Below are 21,842 nucleotides of genomic sequence, written 5' to 3'. Positions count from 1 at the left end.
AAGTATAACGTAAGTATTAAGTATCCAAGTATCTTTCAGCTTCCTTGAAACACTGGTTCAGTTAAATGCCAGACATATTATAAACTGAGGGGGAAAAAACTAAAACACAATCCTAGCCTTGCGTATCAGGATACAGTGCCTAAATTAAATTGTGCTGTGATTATGGTAATTATACAAATGCATCTTGGAGGAACAATCAAAACCATCAGCAAAGTTTTATCAAGCAAAAAACTGCATTCAGAGGGTGATTGGTAAAGGAGCGAGTTTTGTGATCCTATGAATACGCTGCTTACGTAGTCATTGTCTGCTGTAAATATTAATATTAAATATCCGATTTATTATTTGATTATTTAAATCTTCGGTTTAAAAATAAAATAGACGCGCTATACTTGGAATGGTTTTCTGTCTTGCATTTTATCTCAAAAAAAAGAAAAAAAAGTGGAAATTAGCAGAAATTAGTTAATGCAGACTCTTATTTACAAGAGGTAAACATAAAGCGGCATGGTTTATATTTTTTATATTTTAAAATTTATTGCATACCTGCTTTTCCGCTTTTCTTCTTTCCCCTTTTTGTTCATAATAGCTCCCACTCGCTGAGATGGAGCAGTGATGAAATGTTGTTCTTGTAAATACTTTCCAACATTTCAGTAATAAAAAGTGTATCTTTAAAATGCATGCAAATCAAAGTGAAGTGCAACAGTTAGCGTACAGTGCTCGGCAGTGGTCAAAAATGATTTGAACAGTGATTTTTCTTTAATAGATCTCTTCTTGTCAACTTGGAGATATGGATTGGGATGGCAATTAAATTACCACACGACCTTGTTGTTTGTCAAAAAACAGTAGGTAATCTGGCTGGGTATTTTTACACTGGTGGTGGGAGAAAAACACTGACATTCTGGATTTGAACAGAAATAAAAATCAACTGTAAATGTTGAAAATACCTTACGTCCCCATGAGAAACAATTACCGTCCGAATAGGACTAAACATGGAGTCACAGAGGTTAGCAAATGGTGACCTGAACTGTAGAACATTCAGGTGGGAGAAGGACTGCAGCATTTATTAAAAGGCAGTGGAGAGGCGGTGAGTATTATAGACCGAGCATGATGGAAAGACAATAGAGGAGAAAAACAAGAGAATAAAAGAGGACAGACTCAATGCAGAAATAATAGAATCAAACTGCACTACTTTGTTGTGTCCTTGATGTCTAGAGAGAAGAAAGAGGAAAATCTGTTCCCTTTCGAAGTCGAACTCAACACTGCGTCTTGGATTGACCATCAGTATAACCGGTGTCTGAAGCAACTGTGAACACGCCATTTTTTTTCATTGGCTGACATGCCCTATAAGAGCGCATGTTACTTTTGTTTTGTCTTCAAGAGCCGTTTGTGTAAATAGCGTGTGGTGAACGTGGAATTATGAAGAAACCGAGCAAGCGATTCAGGAAGTGTGTGCCTCCTTGTCTCAGCTTTTTGACACCTGAGGACACACACAACCTGTGTGTTTTGTGCTTGAGTGCGGAAGCTCTGCTCACATTTAGCCTTATTCTCAAAGAATTGAGGACAAGCGTCTGCATCTTGCGGCTAGAGCCCCACTGTATGCTGAAGTCATTGGGATCACAGGTTAGGTTTGCTGAAAAAGGAATTGCTCTTTCACATTCCTCAGTCTCTAGCATAATCTGATCCAACAGATAGCATGTTGCTGACACCATCCAGCCAGGAGGAGGCAGATGTGGTTGAAGTGGGTGAAGATAGTGTTTGTACTGAGCCCTCTCAACCCTGCATACGGGGAGCTGTTGGATGTTATGCCCCACACCACAACCAGATTGGATCTAGCGTGGGGTGTGGGAGACAGGAAACGGCTCATGGTAGACTTGATGAGCGTTTCCTGTTGGGCCATAATCATCCTTCCCCCATGAGCCTCCCCTTTCTTCCCCATCTCGCACGGAAGTGGAGAAATCATGGAAGGATTTAGCGAGCGGGGATATGTGAGGATGCCACCTGTTGAAGAAGCGCTTGTGAGCTATCTCTCACAGGGTAAGTCTTCCTCTTTAAAGGCTCCTGTCCTGTTATCTAAGCCGCTACAGACCACTTTGTGTTTGAATGGCATGGCGTATGTGGCAGCAGGTCAGGCCTGTGGGACCTTAAACACTATGGCTGTGTTGCAGGCCTACCAGGCAGATCTAATAATAATAATAATTTTATATAGCGCTTTTCTAGGTACTCAAAGTGCTTTACATACTGAATGGAAGGTGGGAATCTCCTCAACCACCACCAATGTGCAGCATCCACCTGGATGATGCGACGGCAGCCATATTGTGGCAGAACGCCCCCCCACACACTAGCTTACTGGTGGAGAGGAGACGAGAATGATGAAGCCAATCTGTAAATATGGGGTGATTAGGAGGCCATGATGGACAGGGGCCAATGGGCAAATTTGGCCAGGATGCCGGGGATTTTTTATGAGAGATCTGGATCAGGGGTTGTCTCCTGAAGCAGTCGCTGAACTGCTCCATACCACGGGCTTAGCCCTGCAGGCCACCAATCAAACAGCCGCTGCCATTGGTCGTTAAATGGAAGCAATGGGGGTAATAAAGAGGCACTTGTAGTTGAACCTGGTGGACATAATAATTATCCCCCGTTTTCTCCCTCTGAACATTTTGGTACGTCTGTAGAGACAGTGGTCGGATAGTTTAGAGGTGAGGTCGCAGTCGGCCGCATTTAAAGCAGGACGTCCTGTGCCGATCCAAGTCTCCGCTTTAAGCCTCTAGGGGTCCTGGCCTGTCACAGTCTGATGACTGGAGGCAGGGCCAGAGGCAGAGTGTAGTCTCTCATGCTGCTCCTCCCTCAAGAAATAGAGCTTAGAGGAGGCACGATGTTAGGAGGAAGAGACAAGACCTGAGGGAGGTGTTCAGTAGAAAGCGGTTCAGCTAGGAAGACTGGATCACTGAGGAGAAGTTTCAATATCTCCCCCTTGAAAGTAGTGGTATCATCCAAGGCTGTAGTTTAAAATATTCTCCCTTTGGCAAATACTCTCTGAGGGCTGTGTCGAGCAAGAGGCTGTCAAAGGTAAGCCATTTATTCCTTAGAGCTCTGTTCTTGGGGCTAAAATGGCCCGCAAAGAAGGAAGGTTGTAACTTCGCTTGCTGCAAGAGCATAGAAGCAAGGACATCTTCTATTATTGGCTGATGGAAGCTTAGGGAGTGCTATCGCCAGCAGCCATATCACCCTGTAGCCTAAGACTGGTTGCCCACTGAAGCTAAGCAGGGCTGAGCCTGGTTAGTACCTGGATGGGAGACCTCCTGAGAAAACCAGGTTGCTGCTGGAAGAGGTGTTAGTGAGGCCAGCAGGGGGAGCTCACCCTGTGGTCTGTGTTGGTCCTAACACCCCAGTGTAGTGACGGGGACACTATACTGTCAAAGAGCACCGTCCTTCAGATGAGACGTAAAACCGAGGTCCTGACTCTCTGTGGTCATTAAAAATCCCATGGCATTTCTCGTAAAGAGTAGGGGTGTAACCCCGGTGTCCTGGCCACATTCCACCCATTGGCCCTTACCAATCATGGCCTCCTAATAATCCCCTTACATTGAATTGGCTCTATCACTCTCTCTCCTCTCTCCACCTATAGCTGGTGTGTGGTGAGCGCACTGGCGCCGTTGTACTGTGGCTGCCGTCGCATCATCCAAGTGGATGCTGCACACTGGTGGTGGTTGAGGAGAGATCCCCTGATATGAGTGTCAAGCGCTTTGGGTGTACAGTAGTACATATGAAAGCGCTATATAAATGCCTTATTCTATTCAGTTCTACAACTAGGCGGTCTATGTGAGTTTTTGAATGAACGTGCCCTGGGTTGACGGTCTGACTGGTTAAATAATCCATTGAGTCAGCTATGCCCACTATGATTGTGCATATTTACCCCTAGTGAGGCAAGCATTCCTTCAGCATGGCGGAGTGGGTATTTGTTCCCCATAGCGTCAATCCAAAATGCAGAGTTCAGTTCCACTTCAAAAGGCAACGTTTTACAGTTATGTCTGTAACTATGGTTTGCCTGAGAAGGGGAATGAGACACTGCGTCTTGTTGCCATTCCTTGCCCCTGCTTGCACATCTCCTTCAGACAAAGAAGTTGATGACGTGTATCCTGGGCACCCTCTTATAAATCCCTTTTCAGTTAGTCGTTTCATGGTGATGTTTTTTGTGGGCGGAGCTTAGGTGGAGGCAGAACTATTCCCCTGGCCGTTTCACTAAAGCTAGTTTGCAAGTTTTGTTAGCTTGTAAGTAATCAGATTTTATATTAATGTGTAAGGTCACTCACTGTCCAGGACCGCGATTGTTATTTGCAAAAGTTCATTTTAACGGACGGAACCAGATTGGCTGACCCGTTCACCCTCACTCAATGGATGGATGATCTGACAGATCGGTTGAGTGGCCTGACATCTACACCCACCTGATAGTAGTGATGTATGTCTCGAGACCACTTTTATGTGGTCTCCGTCTTGTCACGGCCTTGACGGTCTTTGGTCTTGGTCTTGTCTTGGTCTCGGACCTCTCGGTCTTGTCTAGGTCTCGCTGTCTCAGACCGACAGGGGGATTTAGCAATACAATACTACAATATCCACGACGACACAACTTTCGAAAATGCAACATTATTATCCGCAACGGAACGGATTGAAGCGCGTGTCCGAGTGAAGACAGTGCGGCGTGTGCGCAATCCACCCGAGAACACACTTTATCCGCGCCACTGATCGCAGCGGCAACGAGCACTTTGATCACTTAAATTAAAAAACACATATCAGTGACATGATGGGTTTTAACTTCATTCAGGAGATTTTGGGTAACTGCACAACTGACAGATGACTTTGAGCGTACCGCCAACAGTGTGTGTGTGTGTGTAACCATAGCGACAAAACAACCAACTTTCGGATCCTGCACTTAAGCCTATAATTTCGTTTTTACACATTTTATTATGTATTTAAAAGTTGCAGAATGGATTGATTTGGAGACTCCGAAATCAGCAGAGATAGGCAGGCATTTGCTTAGATAAATTTGTGTCTTTGATATCTGTGTGTGTGTGTGTTGTTTTATTACAGTATTGTATTTAAGATGGTGTTAGACTAAATAAATGGTCTTTTAAATATCATCTGCATATCTCCGTTGTGTTGACTAAACATTAGGCCTAATCCAAGTTTATAATTGTGTATCTTTAATTTGATGTTACGATTTCATCTACACATTAAGTAGAATTTCAATTGGTTGCATATTTCTCATTCTTTATACAGTTGTTGGAGGAGCAAGATGGAGTTGGAGGTGTTTGATGTTTTGTCAGATGAACCAGTCAGTACCAGTCATGTCTGTCCTCAACAGTACACAAAAGTTAAGGGAGTCTCAATCCTCTAATAGTGCAGTAACAGCCGTCATGCAATAATTGCTACACATAGTTGATCTCACCCAGTCTGTAAAAACATTTACAGTGAGCTCACAGTCACCAAACTCACAGAAACCAAGCATAAAGAGAAACTGAGGGCATATAAATCTTTAGATGCCTATAACTATGTCCTGAATGGTCACGTACAAGTCTTGTGTTGTGTGGTACGATCCGAAGCCGAAGCTCTGCCTAGTCAGCAGGCAAGGCCAGAAGACGACCATGTAAAGAGTGACATTACAGTGCAATTTTAATGATGTTAATATTTTCTAGAAATAAAAATTCCAGATACAGCAAATTAATTCCAGGTTCTTCAAAAAGTCTAGTCACAATCAAACACAACAATGTAGATTATACAACCATAGATGATTCACAAATAAATAATCACAATAGTTTAGAAAACATTATTCGATAAAATTTCAAATTGGAGCCTGTACTCCGTCGATTCTGGCACCCAACAACACAACAAGATGACATTTAACTATAATAATAATATTTTAAGCTCCTTATTATGTAGCCGAATCAGTGCTGGTTTGTATTGGCTGCCTCCAGTTTCCCCTTTGTTTTGCCTCCAGCTAACGCCGTGACGTAATTGTGACGTCGGTGCCGAACACTCTGCTAATGACGTCAGGGACTGACGATGGTTACCATGACCATGGCTACAGTCATAACCTGATTTAGGTTTTACTTTATGAGTTTACGTTTTTTGGATATGCATGATATCAAGTTTTTTGGGCATGTAATAATGTGCTATCACATCATTCACTGAAGTTCATTGGAGAACAATGTGTACTATAGGATAGCAACGTGGTATTTTTACCAGTTGTAGTGTGTATTTTTAAAGTTGTGTGTCATTTATGTCATTAGTCACTAGCAAAATTGCACTATTTTGTTTCTCCCCAAAACTCGCCATTCGCTATTAATTGTCAAACAGATACCCACCCACCCCCAAACTCACAGCATTGGTTACACAAATGTCACTGTTCATCTGATTGCTGTTTACTAAGGGCATTTGCAGACCTGTAGATCAATCTGCCTTTTACTAAAATAGGGACTTACATTGTTACAATGTTGCAGTTCGAATCGCTTTACTTTCATTGTCCAGAGTGTGGGTTTATCTGTAGCTGTCGTTAAACATGTATAAATGTACAGTAGCCATCATTCCCAATCTAACTGATAAATAAGTTTGAGTGCTCAGATTATTGAAGCGCATCATTCTTTACCACAATGCGCCTAAGCAGTTTTGCTTGAGCTGTTCTTAAAAGGACTTTTATTAAACAAATAGTTTTGTACAAAAAATGGCTAGTTATTTCGTAAACTTGCTTGAAAAGCAACACTGGCCTTTTTTTCTTTCTTTTTTATGCTTAAACAAACAATTGCCAGTTTTGGAGAAGCATTAATGTATTTAAATTAGATTATTCACCTTGAGCAAAATAATGAAATGCTTTATTTTTATTTATCAGTTAGTTTGGGATATTTTGGGGATATTTAATTAATTTTATCAATCAATAAATTCCATTAGAAACAAACCTTGTTGTATTATTTTAATTTAATACTGTGAAGCTGCTTTGATACAATCTGTATTGTGAAAAGCGCTATACAAATACACTTGACTTGACTTGACTTGACTTGACTTTACAGATTTCAATTTACAGCATGTAATCTGTAGTGGAATACATTTTTAAAGCACAACCTTGCTTTCAGGCAGACTCATGTAAAACCCTAGTGTATGCCATAAATTGTAGTCAACCAATCAGATTAGGGCTTTCAAGACAGAGAAAGTACTTTTAAGTTGTGTGCAGTATGCATGAGACGTTCATTTGGAGTGAGGCAAGTTGAAATAGGGGAAAGTATAAAACTTTTTAAAATATTTATTTATTTATTTATTTTTGTCTTATAGAGGTCTATAGACACTAGTACATGCAGAATCCACATAAAGCATTAATACTCCTAGCACTCCAGAGAAGATAAATAAATCTTTATGGTTATATTTCTTTAAAAATTATGGTTATCTGAACATAAATTAATCTACCCCCACCCCCCCAAAAAAAACAAAAAACAAAAAAAACAACAACACTGTTTGTTGTTGACCAAGAACAACAACAACAAAATGCTCTGCAACCTTGAGGCTTATCAGCAGGGCACAATAATACACTTTGTGGGGGTAATGAAAAAACAAGCAGATGGTGGGATGTCTTGTGTGCCACAAACACGTTGACATTTGAGGCGGAATGACCTCATTTTATGCCGATTCTGTCCTCAGTCTGGATTTGATTTGCCAGAATGAATCTTTTGAGACTCCCTATCTTTCTTTTGTTGGGGACGGTAATGGAAAAAAAAAAGTATTTGAATGTATCTGAAGAAAGTTAAGCATTAATAGACGTTCTCCTGCAAACCATAGCCAAATTTCATGCAGGATTCCCCACAAAAAAACATAACTCAAAATGTCTCATCAGGGGGTGATTTAAAACACTAAAGTGGTTCAAATCTAGAGCGTGAAAGGCACCCAGCCATTTTGGCGCTAGTCCCACCGCTTAGCAACATGGAACAAATGAGGCCAATTTTGGCCAAGGACATCAGGCTGTACACTTGTTTAATCTGTGCTGAGAGAATGGATAAATGGAGAGAGAGAGAGAGAGAGAGAAACAGATAATGGTCATTTAATACTAAAATCAATCCAGTTGATATTTTGCATTTTGCCTCCTCATCACTATTTGTTCCCATCAGGCATCTCTAGTAATGTCATTCTTTACTACAAAGCTGCCCAACCACAAGGAAGACAACAAAATGGCCATGTTCCAAACCCCGGTGGTCTGCTTAACCGTGTGCTGACATATCCAAAACTGGAATGGACCCTAAGTAACAAGCCTGATATGCTCTAAATAGGCCAGACAAATAGTGCTTGCGTGAAGTGCACACACAGTTGATTTGCAAGGTTTGACATTAGCATGTTGCTAGGCTATAATGAGACAAAACACAAATATAGACTGCTGCAGAGTCCCATTTAGTCACCTTTTTCAAGATAAGTAAATGTTTTCCCTAGTTAAAAAAAAAAAACTATACCAAAATATATTTAAAATACATTTATTTCATACTAAGTATACTACAAACCCATTAGCATTTACCGACATATCGCTTGAGACTTACTGATATAAATATTACAAACTCTCTTTGGAGTGCTTACTTATTGCACAATGTACATTTCTTAATATTAAGCCTAAAATGTGTTTTAATATCACTATTAGTATGGATACACTGTAAAAAAAAATTACATCCCCAAGTCAAAAATTTCAAGTGACCGATAACATCTAAATTGTTCAATTAGTCTGACGTATTATTTCTCATTGAGCCATTGTTAACAGACTATTACAACAAGAATTTCACTTGGGCCAATCGAAAAATTTAGATGTTATTGGTCACTTGAAATTTTTGATTTGGGAGGTTTATAAATGTTTTACAGTGTAGTATGATCTCTGTATAATATCAGTCTTTCAATGCAAGATATTAAAAGTGTATCTGAAGTATACTTGTAATATTTCCACTTTAGCACAATCCAGAAAGTTATCCAGAAATAGTGCTGAGGTCCAACTAAAGATATACTTAAGTACAATTAGTACAAAATTTGTTGTTACAATGTAGCAGACTGTAAGTATATCAATTTAGTATACCAACAGTACAATTGCAGTGTATTTATATTAAGCACATGCAAATGTATTTGTAGTACACTTAGCATAAATAAATGTATTTCAAATACATTTTGGTATATTTATTTTTCACCAGTGTTAAAACAATCACAAGGGTGTATTACTGATTTTATGTCATAGAATAAAACGTTAAAATATCTTGACCTTGTGTTTATGATGGACCTTATTTCAGGTATTTAACTTAAAACCCCTTAAAAAAATATTGACTTCTGGACAATGGAACCGGAAGCGCAAAAATGGCAAGTCGTTTCCAGGTTTTAGCCTACAAAAATACATTGTCCCTGCAGAACTCTGTTGGGTAAAATAGTCAATTTGAATTAGATTATAATAATTTTTATCTGTGGTTTTATTTACTGAACGAAATAAGTTTCTTCCAATGTTTATCCAGATGGATCACCCTGCTTCTAAACACTATCCTATTATCTTTGGCTTGGATCCCATTTCCCAAATTCTCGAATATGTATTTTGTCTTGTAGCAATGGTAGATTTTTTTTCCCTCATGTTTTTCATTTATTTATATGCTTAAAAGTAGTGAAAAACAAACCGGCTAGTGTCAGAAGACAAACTCTGGGCAGTTTTGCTTTTCAAGCCGTTTTGCTGTTCAGTTGAATGTATCAGGATTATGTGTGTGTACATGCACTGCCTTCGAATTTGGCTAAAACAAGGTATCTAGGAGGCTGCATAATACTGCCTAATTTGAACCATCTTTGTACCTGGTGCACACTTGCGATGATGCTGTCTTGGTAGGCAGTTCACTGGTTTTTGCAGCATAACCAAAATAACTAGAAACATTTCCAATCATCTGATATTTACTCACAAACTTCTATTTCAGTTATACGCCCTCTGCATTCTCAAAATCAGTTACTCTTGTGGTAATTTTGATACAAGGTTTGTAATTTTTGATTGATTTAGGGTACATTTACACAGCAATGATGTATTCAGGTACAGACGACAATATTGTTCAAACGTAGTCACATGGATCCGCGAAAACGACTAAAAGTGCTGTATTCTTAGGCACCAGTAGTTGACGATGTCACTTTGTAAAGAAAAACCATACGCCTATAGACACGTAATATGCATGGTTCACATGACATCGTTTTTGTAATATACACGGAGACGATAACGGTACTGACCCCAAATCAGCCAAAATGCATTAAAAGTTTTTAGTTGAAAACGGTGTCGTGTGAACGGACTCTCAGCGGAAGCTTTGCAGCACTTTGACAGCAGACGCTTCTCAGTATCTGCAAGAGCTCTGAAATATTCAGATGTCAACTGGCTTTCTCTCATTTATCTTTCATTTTCTGTGTCTAGGACTAAAACGCTAAAAGTGGCCTCTCTTTTTACAGAACTAATCACCCCTGACAAATTAATCTGGTCTGGTCGAGAATTGCCTCAGATTTTTTTGTTTGGGCCACATAGATTTATTGTATAAGCTGCTTTGTTGAGACAAATGTAGTGTGACAGATTGAACTGCATCTTGTGAGGTAAACGTACTTGAAGATGACAGTGATGTGAAAAAATTAGCGCTGCTGGGAAAAACAGACAACAGAGATTCGATCACACTATTGTCTCCACTGGACCTTTTAGCCCCAGTTCTGTCTTTGCAGAGGTTTAGAGAAAACACACAGCTTGAAGAGCTTGGTATTGGCTGTTGTTGGCTGCCATTCATACACTGTTCATGTAAGGTGCACACTTGAATCCATTTATTATAATATGTGAGAACAACATAAATGTATATCTTTCATAAATTTGTATCATGCATCCAGCTTGAAACTCTAGAAATAAATCACTTTTAAACAAATACACAATTTGGAAGTGTATAAATGTGATGACCTTTTTGCAATTCAGCTAGACCTTAAAGGATTAGTTCACTTTAGTTTACTCACCCCGATGTCATCCAAGATATCCATGTCTTTTTCTCTTCAGTCGAAAAGAAATTAAGGTTTTTGAGGAAAACATTCTACACTGAATGGACTTCAATGGCAACCAACTATACCAATGTTCAAATAAGGTTCAAATGTCCGTCTCAATGCAGCTTCAAAGTCTCTATATGATCCCAGTTAAGAAATAAGGGTCTTATATCACGAAATGATCGGTCATAAAAAAAAAAAAAAAAAAAAAAAAAAAATATATATATATATATATATATATATATATATATATATATATATCTCTCTGAGATGTGCCACGCATTGCGTCATCACGTTGGAAAGGTCACGCGTCATGTCATCTATCTAAGTTATTTGTCTGTGTACTACGGTTCAAAAAGATAGGGAAGGGCGAAAAATTTCATCTCATTTTCTCCTCCAACTTCAAAATCGTCCGACATCTTTGTTTTAATTTATTATTATTATTATTGTTTGTTTGTTTTTTCGTGACCTTTCCAACGTGATGACGCAATACGTGGCGCATCTCAGAGATGGTACAACACGGGCATTTGTGGTTAAAAATACTTTGAAGCTGCATTGAGACGGACATTTGAACCTTCTTGGAACATTGGTATAGTTATTAGTTGGTTGCAATTGAAGTCCATTCTGTGTAGAAAAATCCTGGAATGTTTTCCTCAAAAACCTTAATTTCTTTTCGACTGAAGAAAGAAAGACATGGATATCTTGGATGACATCGGGGTGAGTAAATTATCAGCAAAAGATTTTTTTAAAGTGAACTAATCCTTTAAAGACTTCTAGAACTGCTGGAGGAGTGCAGTAAAGAACTGTGATGAATTGTGTCTTTTTTCACACACAGGTGACCATCCTTATCGTACTGGCCTTGGCTTTTCTGGCGTGCATAGTGTTCCTGGTGGTGTATAAAGCCTTCACCTATGACCACACCTGCCCCGATGGCTTTGTGTATAAGGTAAGAGCATAAACACGAAACCCATGTTCTTCTTTCATTAAACACAACACGCCAGCGCTAAATAAAACACTTCTGTGCAACAAATATCTCAAAACCTTTGGAAAACATTTTGTATGTCCATTCTAATCTAATTTATAACTGTCAAAATGTTACGAATAAATCCAGTTACTTAGTGATGAATATTAATTTCAAATGTCGCACATACGTCGCTGCAAATAGTTGTTAAAAGTGATACTCAAGCCCACGTTGTTGTTTGTGGACAAAAATTCCACAATGTGTTTCTTTAAAGGGATCCTGTTATGCCTTTTTACATTTTTCAGCTTTCTTTAGCGTGTAATGTTGCTGTTTGATCATGAAAAAGTTCTGCTAAGTTACAAAACACAAAGTACCTCCAGCGGGAGTTATTCTCTATATCAGTGTCAGTGTTTCTGAACTCCTTGAAACGCCTCCATTGTAGTCTTGAGTTTTTCGGGAACAAACACGTCACAATATAGAGTGCAACAATAATTCTGCCCGTTGGTTCCAAAGTATTTTTTTTCCATTCATTTCTCCCATAGGGATTTAAAAAAGTCTTTAAGTGTTATACCAAGTGTTACACTATGAAACCAAGCTAACCAGCTGCAAGGTGAATCTTAGCATTACAAACTTTGATTTGAAGCAAAACATTATTTAAAAATAAGAGGTACAAGATTGTACTTAACAGCTTTAATGAGTGGAAATATATAGGACTACTCATTAAAAACGTTGACTATTTTTATATATATATGTGTGTGTGTGTGTGTAAACAATATATTAAGTTTATTGCAATATACACACGTACACTTAAATATTTTGAGAGGCTAACTTGATTACGTGCTTCATGGGAGTGGGCGGAGCTAAATAGCTATTTTGGCGCGCTTTGGTAATTTAGACAATTTGATTGGTGGAATTTTCTGTACAGCATCATGGTGTAACACGTGTGTGCAGGCAGACTGACGAAGACACAGTAGAATAAAGTTCCAACACAAAGGGAACACAGGAACATATAATACAAAAGATAATGGCCCTCATTTATCAATCTTGCGTAGAAATAGGCGTATATATTGGCGTAAGATTATGCTTACACTCTTCTCATCGCCTGATTTATGAAGCTGTGCGTACCTTTGAAATTCTGGTGTACGCAATACCTGCCCTTGATAAATGCCGCGGCTGAAATCGATCGTCATTAGAATAACACGCCCCTAAATATTCAAGTCTCCGCTTCCCCCACGACCTCATTTTACGCCATGGACACACTGAAGACGGCAAAGAAGAGAAACTTCTTTGAGAAAGAGAAAGCGAAACCAGGAAAGTGGAAAGAAACAAAATTGATTTCTAGATTTTTATTATTAATGACGCTTATTGTTATTCATAAGAATAATTTCGTTATTATTTTTATTATTATTTAAAATAAGAAGAATGGCATTTTTATTATTTTGTCAGTCTGAATTATTTTTTTGGTCATTGAAAGCCTTTCATTACTAAACCCAGTCCGTGCACACCTGCCGGGCCTAACCCTGGCCTAACCATCGTTTCAAAGAATAGTACAACGGCGAGCGCGTCGAGTATAAACGCCTCGTCCGTTTGGGGGGCCAGGCGAAAGTATAAACAAGGCTTGAAACGTCAGGTAAAGCGCACAGGCTCGCAACTTAAGGAATACATATGTCTACAATTCAAATGCTTTGGTAAATTCACACAAATTAAACATTGAAGTCCATGTTGCACAAAAATAAACACTGAAGTTTATAATTACTGTGTTGTTGTTTTTTTACAGTGGGTCATAATATATTATATCTTTTAGTTTGTCAGTGCGTTTTGTGGTGTTAGGAATTGTTTTTCTGCGCATTCCCGCACTCAAAACGTGCGTACACCACCTCCTGAGCAGGTGTAGGATTTGAGCGTGCCGTACGCCAACGTCCATATTGATAAATCTCAAAGTCACCGTGGTTTTGGGTGTACGCCAGGTGTACGCTGGAAATTTGGTGTAAGCACTTTTGATAAATGAGGGCCAATGAGTTGAACACAGCTGAACCAAACTAACTAATAACAGTGAGCATAGAAACTAAATAGTGGCGCGAATCTAAACAAAGGAACATGTGGCAAATGAAAACAGAACATAACGGTGACACATGGGTAATATATTTCTTCACCACGAATTCTGTTGTTAAACATGATTTTTTTTTTTTTATAAGTTGAAATAATGCTGGCTGACGGCTTCAGCAGAAGTGAATACTGATTAACAACCGCGTAGATAACAGTAAGGCTTTAAAGGTTTTAATTTATCGTTAAAAATCCATTTCCCTATAAAGAAAATGAATGGAGTTGTTTCTTCCGGAACCCAAATGTTGCACTCTATTACTCATTTCAATAATTCCCGCCCAAGACATATGCAAAATGAAGGGCCGGGGCCTGGTTGAGTTGCATTGGTAGTGTGTTGAAACTCGTGGTTATGGTTATGGGCGTGAAATTTCCCAAACAAAATTAAAGTGGTTGACCAATCACAACACACTGGTCCAGCCAACCAATCAGAGCATAGTGTGCTTTTCGAAGGAGGGGCTTCATAGAGACAAGAACTAAACAGAGCGTTGCAGACAGACCTGTAAAAGAGCTGCTGCAACAATGTAAAATATGAGGGAGAAACAGTGTTTTTTGAACATTCAACCATGAGTAGACCCGAAAAATTAAATCAAGACCTTAAAAAAGGGTATCTTAAACAATGAGTACATTAATCTATGACAGTGACAGAATATTAGTGATGTGTGTGTTGCACATTTGTCATGTTGAGGAATTGAAAATGATAATACTGCTTGTTCAACAAATGCAGGGGTCTAAATTCACAGTTGTAACGTTACACATTTACACTTTCTCAAAAGCACAATCGCTGCATCCCTGCCTCTCTGGAGGCCTACTACACGGCCCAGGACGCCAACAGCCGCGGGCGCTTCTACACCGTCATCAGCCACTACAGCATGGCCAAGCAGACCACCTCCCGCTCGGTCTCTCCATGGCTCCCTGCTGGCAGTGCCCAACATGATGCCAAGCCTCCCAACACAGACAGCCAATGAGATCTCACACACTGCTTTTTAAAGGGTTTTCATCACGTCCACCTGCATCAACTCCATTCCCTATTTCCCTAATATTTCCACAGGCCCATTTGTTTCTCATATGTCCATTGTTTATTTTTTTAGCTGCGTAGTTTAAATCATATGCTTGTTTTTTATTATTATTATTATTTATTAATATTTATTTTTGTTGTATTTCTTATCTTATTTTTGTATTTAATATTCAAATATTGTTTGTACAAAGGCATGACTCTGAATCTTGTCAAGCGGTTTTCCCCACAATGTCTGTGAGTGTCAATGACCCATTATGGAAGCAGAATACCCATAAGCCCCTTACAGTATGTAGTTAGGTAACAAAAATCTTGAACGGCATGATAAAACAGGGAGTTTTGTGCTTTTATTTCTGAAACAGCAGAAAATACACATACATGCTCTCACATTAGAATATGAAAACACAAAACCAACTCGCTAGACTCATTTTTATGTACAAGTACGACCCATTACTGCATATTAATGAAACATTGATATAGGCCAAAAATAAAATGGCAAAAAATACATATTGCAAATGTACAGAATGTTATGGTTCCTACTTTGAACCTCAGTGTAAATAACTCATGAGAGCAATTATCATGGTGTGTATCTCCATATGATACATTGTAATATTCTCACTGTTTCTCAATGGATGGAGGTGTCTAGAGCTTTGCGACTTGCTTTAGCTGGTGTCTATGCTTGCATTTAACCAGGGGCGAAACCTTGGATTCTGAGATGATATGGTGAAATGTCTCATCTGAATTCCTGCCAAAGCTTGATTTTCTGCTATGTTTGGTCACAAGTCTGCTCTTTTTTCCATTTTTATATTCGTTGTCAGAAAAAAAAAAGGGATTTTTGAAATCTTGTGCTGTTGTTAGTTGAGATGTAGCAAGCCTTGAGTATTTTTGATTGTGTATCCTTTAGGTTGAAAATAATAAAGATATACAAGGTGTTCAGTTGGGTCTTTTTGCTCTTGTTTGTGTCTTTTGGTTCTTGCTGGGTAATGGATTTGCACTTGTAGTGTACTTCAAATCTTCAAAGTATATTAATAAAACTGCAAATAATATACCATTAATGAATTAAAAGGTCACTTAAGGGTACTTAAAGTAAGCACACTTTATCTATAAGTACACTTTTATAAGTAACTTTGTAATAATGTGTTATTCAATATTTAAACTTAATATATTTTACATATACTAAATTGCAACTTCATCGTTAACAATGCAATAGCAAATGTATTTCAATACATGACATTTTGACCCAAGTTTTAACAGAAATATCATTTAAGTGTATTTTCATTTACCTTAAATGCAGTACATTTTTACTATATTTCTAACACAAATGTAATTTAAAAAACACAAGTTCAGCTATATAACAGCTATATAATATTTTAAAGCATATTACTTCCATAATAAGTACTTTTTTAAGTAATTTTTAAAAGTTAGCTAAAGTGTACTTATTTTTTCCACAAAGGGAAGTAATCTCACCAAAATAATTTAGGAAAAACTGCTAATAAATGAAACAACGGAAAACTCAGGGGATACTATAAATTAAAACTAAATAAATACATAAATAAAAGGCTGATATCATGTACTATTACATCATCACTGCCTTAAGTTTGGTCTGTTCTTTCTTACACATCATCTGACTACAGAAATCTTGAAAAATAGTGCATACTACAGTAGTCCTATGCACTACTATTAGGATAGTTTCATGGTAATTTTTTGTACATATCGAACCCAGATAGTAATGTTTATTTTCACTTTCATCATATGAAAAAAGGAACAACATACACATTTAGCTAAATATCTCCGTTTGTCTTCCACAGATCATTAAGGATTCAAATGAGATTGCAAGTTGATGACAGAATTTTCCTTTTTGTGTGGCCTATCCATTCGGAGTCTTCTGAGCTTTAAAATTGCAATAGAATTTTCCTCTATCATAACTGATACCTGGGTAATTAATATTTGTGTAATAGCAACTCACCAATAGTCTCTTAAACTACATTTTAAAAATACAATACTTGACTGCTTAAAACCACGTCCAATGACTTGATGAATCTGACCGCTAATCATTCCGCTGACTCAATATGCTCACACAGTTCCTCTCTTCTGAGTGGGTGGGAGTCTCATATGAGTGAAGCACAGCAGTCGCACATTAGACTGACAGCTGGGTTATTTCTGCTTGGCTAATTAGCAGTCCTGTTCATCTTGTCTGCTCAAACTCTTCTCCACCTCATATTCTCTCATTCTGAGAAGACTGAGCCACACCCTGAATGTCAAGATACAGATCGAAAAACAACTGCCATGGATATAGTGATTCAATCAATTGGCTATAGATGTGAAATGAGTGTAAAAAGATAACTAAATACAGAGCATAAATATTACTAAGAAACAGAACATGATTATTTTAATTCTTTAAACTACCATCAACTATTTATCCTACAATTATGTTAAATGGAGAACATTATTAATAGTCCTTAAAGTCAACATTAAACAGCATAAAAAAAATGTAGAAATGTTGCTATATTGGGAAATGTTGGCGTCAACAGGCAACCAGGTGAAACACAGGGCCCATGACCGAGCTAAAGCATCCTTGTGTATCATCACCTTTAGATCAATTTTAAATGTAATTTTGTTTAAGCAGATATAAGAGAAACATTTCAGATGAAGTTGAGGATTAAATGCTGATTGAGAACTTTTCATTGAAGTCTCCTGAGCTATGAAAGAGCAATATATGAGCAATGATATTTTCTTGAATTATCCTTGCTGTCACGTAAGTGGAAGATCCCTCATGTTGTCCGGGACTCTCCGGGCTAGGATGATGAATTCTATTTGGTGCGGGCAGAGAGATGACTGCTGCTGATGGAATATGTGCTGGGGAGTGGGAGTGGGAGTTGGTGATGGCGTCGTTCTCGATGACTTCATCACAGTGAGGGAGCATCCGCATACCCACAAGGTGTAATCCTCAAACTCAGTGAAAGGGCGGTGATCCTCCCCAGGAGCATCTGACCGAGGATATCGTCGATCCCGCTCCAGAAGAGAATTATTACCCCACAACATAATGACGAAAACTAACAAAGGAACTAAATGGGAGACAGGTGAGCATACTCATTAACTCGTGAGTCCCCAAAGAAACTAACAAGTATTTGAAGTGGGTGCTGGTGCAGTACGACCATTTTGCCATCCAGCAACACTCCGGACCCAGAGCCCAGTCAACCTTCAGCCATCCCTGCAGCAGAAGAACCTGAGGCCGCCATAAAAGATGAGCCAGAGTGATTGCCAGAGGCTACTTCTGTCCTGCAGCCTGAGCCCAATGCAGAGTGTGTCCAGGAGTGTGAGCCGGCATCAGTGTCTGTCATCGAGGGCATATTGGTGGAGTTCGTCAGAATTGATTGGAACCTTCCCACACTCCCTGTTGAATTATTATATGATGAGCTGGATTATGATATGATGCTTCCTGATCTACTGTCTCCACTAGTCCCGTCCAGTACCAATTCTTCATCTCTGCAGGATAAGCCCAGTTCCAAGTCATCTTCCTCAATGCTAGTTAAGCCCAGTTCCAAGTCGTATTCAACACCACTGGATTAGATCAGTCCTTAATCGTCTTCATCATCACTGGTTAAGCCCAGCTCCAAGACGCCTTCGTCGCCATTGGCTATGCCCAGCTCCGTGCATCGTCTGTGCATCTATTCAGCTCAACCTTTACAAATGACACTTAAGGATATTTGCAAATCCTTATGAGGTTTTAGATTTAAGAGGATTTTCTCTGAGTATAAGGTAGATCAAGCCATCTCTGGGCTAGTGGGAAAAAATCAGTTCAAGAGACAAAAACCCCACAAAGAGCAGTGGGATTATGGGATCACACACCCTGTCTATAAACAGCCTGAGGTGGTTGGCTAGTTTAGCTTGGCTAAACCGACTGGCTGGTTGAAGCTGGCTTTCCGTATAAGCATCATTTTCATAAAAAAACAACACAGATTTATTAACACATAGGTCTTCATATGCCATGTTCGATGGTTTATATACACAGTAGAAATAAACTTTAAACAACAATAAATCATAAAATATATGCATATTTGTATTGTATAAAACAATTTGTACATTTTCAAAAGGTTCAAAATACATATTTTGTGTTGGAGAAATATGAAGTGTACAAAAATATGCACACTACAGCCATTCAAAACCCTTCATCAGAACACAATAATAACGTGCAGAGTAAACACAAGAGCATGGAATTGCCTGGGAGAAGCAGGTCTTGTTAAATTAAGGTTTAGCAAATTGTGATGTTTTACTGTTGCTATGGTGGCAGCTGAAGCATCAAGCGTTCGTGTCTCACCACAACCTGTGGCAATGCACTCGTGACGCATGTGCTGAAAAGCACAGTGGAAAACAACACATCAGTATTTGTGTTTGTATGAAGACTAAGTGACAAACAAAAATGTAATCAAAGTACCTCAGTGTAAATCAGTCTAATGGCATTAAAAGACGTAACTGGATCTTTACTACTCTATAGAATAATAATAATAATAATAACTGTATGTTAAATATTTCATAGTGGTGCTTGTCATTTGTAGTGTCAAGAAATAGGAGTTATGCTGTCTCTCTCGTTTTCATGCATACTTAAGCACTGTGACAAATCCAGTTGGACTTATTCAATCTTCTAGTCAGACTGAGCCTTACAAACATGCATGTCGTGATAAACGTCTTTTTCATCTTCATAAGAAGATGAATCTGACTTTCTGTGATGGCAGAACCTATGGCTTAAGAAACAGATTGGCACTCAAGAGGTTACAGCAAATTTGTGTGTGTGTGTGTCTGTGCGTATGTGTCCTGCTGTGCTCCTGTCACCCAAAAGCTGTTGCTTGGCCACAAGGTGGAAGGCAGGTCACCCGTCACGACTAACTAAAGTAAGCAAGGTTAAAACAAAATCACAGAACACCACAAACTTACTGAAAGCGAAGCTCCAGAATGCCACTTTTGGTTTTTACACACATGACTCATCTCAACAGGAAGCGCTCGCACTGTGCTGATGCAAACCCCTCCCAACAGGGTCCCAACAGATTTCTGATTGTGACATCTGTCACCTCATTTTAGGCGAGACTGTAGTTAGCTGTTTAGATGTAGCACGAGATGTTTCATTTTATATAGCCAAAACTTGACAAATGCTACAGACATTTAAGCCTACATGAGATGACACACAGATATTAAAATTAATGAGGAAAAAATGTGGGAGACTTCTCTTGTGAAAAAGAAATGTGCTTAATTGAATTGAGTGCACTTGTAGTGTACTTAAACCTTAAAAGTACTGTATATATATATATATATATATATATATATATATATATGTTTTTTTTAAACTGCACTCAATAATATAATAATGATCAAATAAAAGGCCATTTAAGTGTACTTATAGAGAGTACACTTTCATGACTGTTTCTTAACATAGTAACTTTAAAAATTGTACTTTGTAATAATGTCAAATTATCATTTTTTTAATCATATTTTTTATAATCTCTTCTCATGCTTTAAAGAAGTACACTTCTTTTGGTGTGTTTCATAACATGCTAAATCACATGTAAATTACATGATTATAATTTTAAGCGAAGTGTGTCATTTGATCCATTTAAAGTTAATATATTTTAAAGGTACTAAATTACAACATTGTTACAAACAGTGCTGGGGAAAGTCTCAAATTCACACCTGTACAGTAAAGAGCGCAGCTCAAACAAACTTTTCAAACTAATGCAAAAAAAACGAATATTTAAAAGTGTGCACTATATAACAGAAGGCGCGTTTCCGTTACAGATTTGCGCAAAACTTTTGTGATTTTTTTCTAAATGTCGACAAAAAACTATTGCGAAATGACGGCGTTTCCATTAATAGATGTTATGCGACTAAAACTTCATTTTTTCCTCTCGAGATAAGCAAAATCATTCCAAAAACCAAGGCAACGGACGTTGGTAGGTTTATGTACTATATCCAATCCACTGCACTGGCCATTATTATTAATCAAAGGAGATGTATGTGTTTTCCAAGCATTAATGGCAAGGAACGACCCTTATTATACTTGTGAGCAGCACATATGAGGAGTTTCTGGGTGTTTCTCCCTCGTATCTGCTTCGAGGTCTTGATTGTGGCATTTATTTGAGGTTTAGAATCCATTATTCCTGTAATTATTGTGTCTTATATGAATTTAATAAAGAACTCTGTCTCGTATTCTGTCCAAACACACCGCGCCATCTACGTCAGGTGACCTGTAAATGCGCAAAAACCGTTTCCATTGCAGTTTTGCGAAATATTTCTTTTTCGAATTGCCTGAAAAAAAACCTCATGCGAGCAGAAAAACTTTTTTTTGCGATAAATGTGAGTTTTTCAATATATTTTCAATTCGCAATTTCAATTTGCGCAATTTGAAGGGTAATGGAAACGCAGCTACTGACTCATACCTTGCCCGTTTCCATTATAAAATCAGCTCTTTGATCACATCTCATTGAAAGTATTTAATAGCTCACTCTCCACCATCTCTATTGAATTTGGCAGGAGTGTTGTACGGTTCTCCCAACTCTTGAAGTGCCCAGAGGTGGGAGAAAAGGAGAAGGGTTCATTAACAGTCGTTTTAATTGCTAATTGACTATGCTAATTAATGAGAGTGGAGCAGGACTATGAAGAGCGGACACAAAGACAACTGCTGCAGTTCAGACACTAAGATGAACCGGTGTCTCAGAATAGATTCAGTGTAAAGACCTGTACTTTGTT

General features: G+C 38.4%; 1 protein-coding gene across 1 annotated transcript in view; it reads left to right on the top strand.

Moving 5' to 3' along the window:
• The window catches only part of nsg2 (neuronal vesicle trafficking associated 2), a 44,480-nt gene extending 28,443 nt beyond the window's left edge, over nucleotides 1–16,037 (top strand). Inside the window, exons 4-5 of the mRNA XM_081390735.1 lie at nucleotides 11,864–11,974; nucleotides 14,866–16,037. Of these exons, the coding sequence (XP_081246861.1) occupies nucleotides 11,864–11,974; nucleotides 14,866–15,057 (303 nt within the window). The 3' untranslated portion in view covers nucleotides 15,058–16,037. The remainder of the gene's footprint in view (nucleotides 1–11,863; nucleotides 11,975–14,865) is intronic.
• The last annotated feature ends 5,805 nt before the right edge of the window (nucleotides 16,038–21,842 follow it).

The sequence above is a fragment of the Scardinius erythrophthalmus genome (genome assembly GCF_964197995.2).
Source record: "Scardinius erythrophthalmus genome assembly, chromosome: 17".
NCBI lineage: Eukaryota > Metazoa > Chordata > Actinopteri > Cypriniformes > Leuciscidae > Scardinius > Scardinius erythrophthalmus.
The sequence above is the reverse complement of the archived record's forward strand: the minus strand, read 5'-3'. Positions and strand labels throughout refer to the sequence as shown.